Genomic DNA, 4,658 nt, shown 5'->3' with positions numbered 1-4,658 from the left:
GATGGTATATGCTGATGATGCAAGTCACCAAAATACAATTTGGGCTGCGAGTGGCAAATTTTAAAATAGATAGACAAAATAGATAAGACAGTTAAAATTACTGACAGAAATTCTCCTTAAAGGTCGACACCCTTGAAAGCCATTGAATAACGTGAACACTGGAAATAATGTTACAAATAATATATTTTTTTATTTGTTTCTCTACAGCAACAAGGCTGTATATTTTACGCATTTATTAATTTCAAATGGTCCACAATACAAACTAGATTTGAATTTACACAAAAATACCAGTGCTTGCAAGGCAGCAAAGAAAAGTAAACTTGGTTTTAGGCTTGAATATTAAATTTCATTAAAAAAGTATAAAGTTCACAAAAAAAAAAAACAACAACAAATAGATAACTGACAAAAAAGTTTGGATGAGACCGGAAGCTAGACCCATAGAATTTACAAATGGCTGTGCCCGCTCTAACGGGAATAAAAAGGTGGATGTATAACTTTGATTGCTCTTTAAGTCTATATGACCAGATGAAAATCATAAGTCCAATCATTTAAAATAATTGCACAATTGTCATCAACAAGCCACACAATTTGGAGCAGTTAAACTGATGCCTTGCAAGCACTGCAGTTAGAGGAAATTGCATTACGAGTATAACAACAGGCAACTATGCTTGTATCTCTGTAGCAAAGTACAATGGACACATTTACAAATTCCAGGAGGTCCACTATACTAATTAAGCATTTAGGTATATGATGGTCTTCTGTGTAAGTTAACTAGCACAATAAAAATACTATTCATAATAATCCTCTGGGCCTTTAAATCATAGCAATCGTCAGCCACTGAAAGAAAGAAAAAGAACCATTTAAAACGCTCGGACACAAAATGGTTAAACATTAAGACATACAGTACTATTAGACTGCAAGACATTCAATACCTGGAAGAAGTCCAGCTCAATGAACCCACTGTTGTCTACGTCAATCCTTTTGAACACTTCTACAAAAGTTAAAAAAGAAGAATTAGCTTTTAATTGATATAAAAAATATAAACAAAAACATAATACATGCACCAAAAATAAACGAAATCACATTATATAGTACAGTATGTAAGAAATAATTGCCTCTGGAACTGAAAACATGCTGCACACACAATGTGGTAATGAAAGTCATAAAACATTGAAAGACATTTTTAAATTCTAAAAGTGTAACTTGAGACAATTCAGAAAGTATGTAATGAAGTGATCAACAATGCGGTCAACAAACCGCAAGTTCTTCATAGGCATACAATTATAAAAAAACTATCTTATATTTGAAACCTGTGAAACATATTTCAACCAATCAGAAAAAATGAACTGTTCTTACTGAACATCATCTCCAGGCGCATCACACAGGACACAAAGTTATCAAAGTCGATCTTCATGTCTGCATCTCCATAGCGTGCAGCCAGATTCTGATGAATGCAGTCATTCAGAGAGAATCCTGTGCAACGATTACAAATAAATCAAGTTACTTTGAAGTTTCACTTGCTGCTCCTTCATTAAAAACTCACTTTAAAACTAAACGTTTGAATGAAGGTCAAAGGTCAGCATACCTGTTTCCTTTAAAGCCATTCGCATCTCTGGAGTACTCATACAGCCAGACCCATCCATGTCATTCTTCTTATAAATGACCTAAAAAGACAAGGATTTTATCCCAAGACAAGGTTTGCAAGTAGCATTTTTGACTTTCTATGCCACACTTAAGACAAACTTACCAGATACTTTTGAATTTTCTTCCAAAGAGTGGCAAACTCAGCTAACCCTAGTTTACCATTGCCACTTTCCTGCAATAGAGTTAAGTCAAACTGCTTATGACTTATGAAGTTAAACAGAAATGTATCTTTGGACATCTTAAACAACTGCCTGTTGGACTATTTGTAAAGGATACATCCATGAGGTTCACCATGACCCTACAGGTTTCCAAACTGAAACCATCTGTCTTAATATCCGTTCCTGTAAGAAGAAGACAAATTGTTTACCAAGTATCTTTATGAATATGTTTTTTAAAATAAATATTACTGTATAAAGAAAAGACTTGCTTTTTGCGACTATTTTGTTGAAAATTGTTCTCAGTTCAGTGGCAGAGATCTCCATGTCCTTAGGCAAGAGCAAACATTATTAATTTTTGATGTTTAATGAGGTCAAACATGTTTCATGTTTATCAAGGTAATTCATCAACATTATGCAGGGTCTAAAATAACTCACATCTCCTGCAAGTTTAGTAAACAGTCCCCTAAAGCCAGCATCAACCTCATCTTCAGACACAGTCTCCTGAGGAGTCAGAAAAGAGGTTTATTGATGATATTCACATTAATAAAAGTTAAAGGTAGCATTTTAAGAGAGACACAGGAAAATGGGACTTACATCTTCTATGTTTGCCTCTATAGGGTCATCACATTGTCTAGAGGAAATAAGAGAGACAGAGTCTATCACATACAAACAAGAATCTCACAGGTCATACGGCACCCCTCCTTAAAAAATTGATTCATAATAATACATTTATATACATTTAAATATATAATGAAAAAATTAAATGCTTCATTTTCTTTAAACAGTATACACATTATATACAGGTACATACCATATATATATATATATATATATATAAAATAGTTGTAGTTAATGGAAAAAAGTGTATATAATTGTAGTCAATCACTGTATATATATATATATATATATATATATACACACATTGACTACAATTATATACACTTTTTTCCATTAACTACAACTATTTTTTTGAATATAAAGGAATAATTTGCATAAATAAGTAAATAGATTGGGGATCGTTTCTTTCAGACCACATAATTATTAAAAAGAAAAAAAAATACTAACTACATTTCTTGACGGGTTTCTTAGGACCACTTGTAATAAAGACAGTTTTGGTTGATCATATGTTGAAGACACTACAAGTAACTTGAACATGGTCTTATTAAGAGCCTATTGAAAATTTTCAATCAAAAAATCAAGACAGTCCTTACTGCATCTCAGACTGTTTCTCAGAGAACACACGCACACAGAAGTCTCCATTCATGTGCGGTTCGAATGTGGAAGGAACGATGAGATATTCTCCAGGAGGAAGTTTGAAGCGGGTGCTGACTTCTCTAAGGTTGATAAAGGTCTCAGATCGAGCTTTCTGAGCGTGGGTCAGGAAATAATTCTTATCCAGATGAACGTCCTTTTGCCCATGGAACTGCAATGAGGTGATCAAGAACCAGAGGAAGAATAAGCTAGATTTCTACATTTTCTGAAGAAAATGTGAGTGGTGTTTGCCTGAGCAAAAGTCAGCGCTACTTGGGTGTTACAGGTGGTTGCCAGGCAGTTGCTAGGTGGTTTTGAACGGTTTCTCGGTGGATATTATTGACCAGTATTTTTAGCAAAATATATTTGAAATGCTTCATTATTACTATTTATGTTAATTCTCCACATCTCAATTTTCAGAAATCATTTTAAAGTTATTCCATTGTGCTCACCTGAGGAGGCACCTAGAATGAAAAGAAAAAGAATATTGGTATAAACAGCGCCCTTCACAGGTTATGTCATTACATTTACAACAAAAGAGACATAAAACATTGGTATCTTATCAACCCCACCTCATAGATGGCATAGCCAATGGTGTGCATGTCCTCTCCAGACTTCCTCAACTTACGCCGGTTCTTCTGAATCAAGCCAATCACCACACTGCAGCCCACTTCATTATCATCAGGATCATCATCTTCCTCCTCCAGTTTGATCTTAAACTGAGGATTCATCCAGAAGGTGTCTATGGAAGACAAATGATTAAGATGACATGTTACAGTCTCCTAGGTCGCATATTTCACATGGATTTCCCCCCCACATATGCTACTGTAAAAAAGTAATTTTTAAAAAATGTTTTTTGAAAGCAGTTTCTTATGCTCAAAAATACAATAAAATCAAAATTACAATAAAAACATTAATATTTATTTATTAAATATAGTAAAATATGGAAGCCCGTTTCCGCCACTGAATAAAAAATAAAAAAAGGTAAAATGATTTTTGTAAATCCAGTGGTCAAATGCTGTGAAGTCACTGGTCTTTGTGTGAATGTCCACAAAACTGGACTTTCTGAATGTATATAAGCGGTAGGCTATTTTAGAAAGGAACATTTAAAAGATGAAAAAGAGGAATTAGGGAGAATCAATAAATGATGAATGATTTATTGCTATTGCGTGAATATGTAATCATGTAATCAATAAAAATAACTATTATGATTGAGTATTTTAAAATGTAATTTAATATATATTATATATATATATATATATATATATATTATTAATATATTATATCATTATTATTATAATTATTATTATTTATTATATTATATTATTATATACATTATATTTATTTTTATTTATTATGTAATAAAAAATTTACAAAAAATTCGCTAAGTGTACTGCGTTAGGCTAACTGAGACTTGTCATAGTCCTTGCATATCATTGCTCTTTTGTTGATTTTTACCTCATTTGTAAGTCGCTTTGGATAAAAGTGTCTGCTAAATGGCTAAATGTAAATGTACTGATAGATAGTCCCTCTCTAAACTCATGTCAAACTTGAGCAGATGCACAGAAATATAAACATGCTTACATGGATGGTTCCTGCATCTCC

The 4,658-nt window shown here is 32.8% G+C and overlaps 1 protein-coding gene across 1 annotated transcript in view; it reads right to left on the bottom strand.

The window, feature by feature from the left end:
• Positions 1-165: 165 nt before the first annotated feature.
• capn2a (calpain 2, (m/II) large subunit a) overlaps positions 166-4,658 on the bottom strand; it is a 9,072-nt gene continuing 4,579 nt past the window's right edge. The window contains exons 10-21 of the mRNA XM_016474709.1: positions 3,626-3,795; positions 3,506-3,517; positions 3,014-3,225; positions 2,397-2,433; positions 2,238-2,303; positions 2,072-2,129; positions 1,921-1,985; positions 1,748-1,816; positions 1,586-1,664; positions 1,357-1,473; positions 933-991; positions 166-837 (exon numbers count right to left, since the gene is read on the bottom strand). Coding sequence (XP_016330195.1) covers positions 814-837; positions 933-991; positions 1,357-1,473; positions 1,586-1,664; positions 1,748-1,816; positions 1,921-1,985; positions 2,072-2,129; positions 2,238-2,303; positions 2,397-2,433; positions 3,014-3,225; positions 3,506-3,517; positions 3,626-3,795 — 968 coding nt within the window. The 3' untranslated portion in view covers positions 166-813. The remainder of the gene's footprint in view (positions 838-932; positions 992-1,356; positions 1,474-1,585; positions 1,665-1,747; positions 1,817-1,920; positions 1,986-2,071; positions 2,130-2,237; positions 2,304-2,396; positions 2,434-3,013; positions 3,226-3,505; positions 3,518-3,625; positions 3,796-4,658) is intronic.

The sequence above is a fragment of the Sinocyclocheilus anshuiensis genome, unplaced genomic scaffold, assembly GCF_001515605.1.
Source record: "Sinocyclocheilus anshuiensis isolate Anshui unplaced genomic scaffold, SAMN03320099.WGS_v1.1 scaffold300, whole genome shotgun sequence".
In the NCBI taxonomy this organism is placed as follows: Eukaryota; Metazoa; Chordata; class Actinopteri; order Cypriniformes; family Cyprinidae; genus Sinocyclocheilus; species Sinocyclocheilus anshuiensis.
The sequence above is the reverse complement of the archived record's forward strand: the minus strand, read 5'-3'. Positions and strand labels throughout refer to the sequence as shown.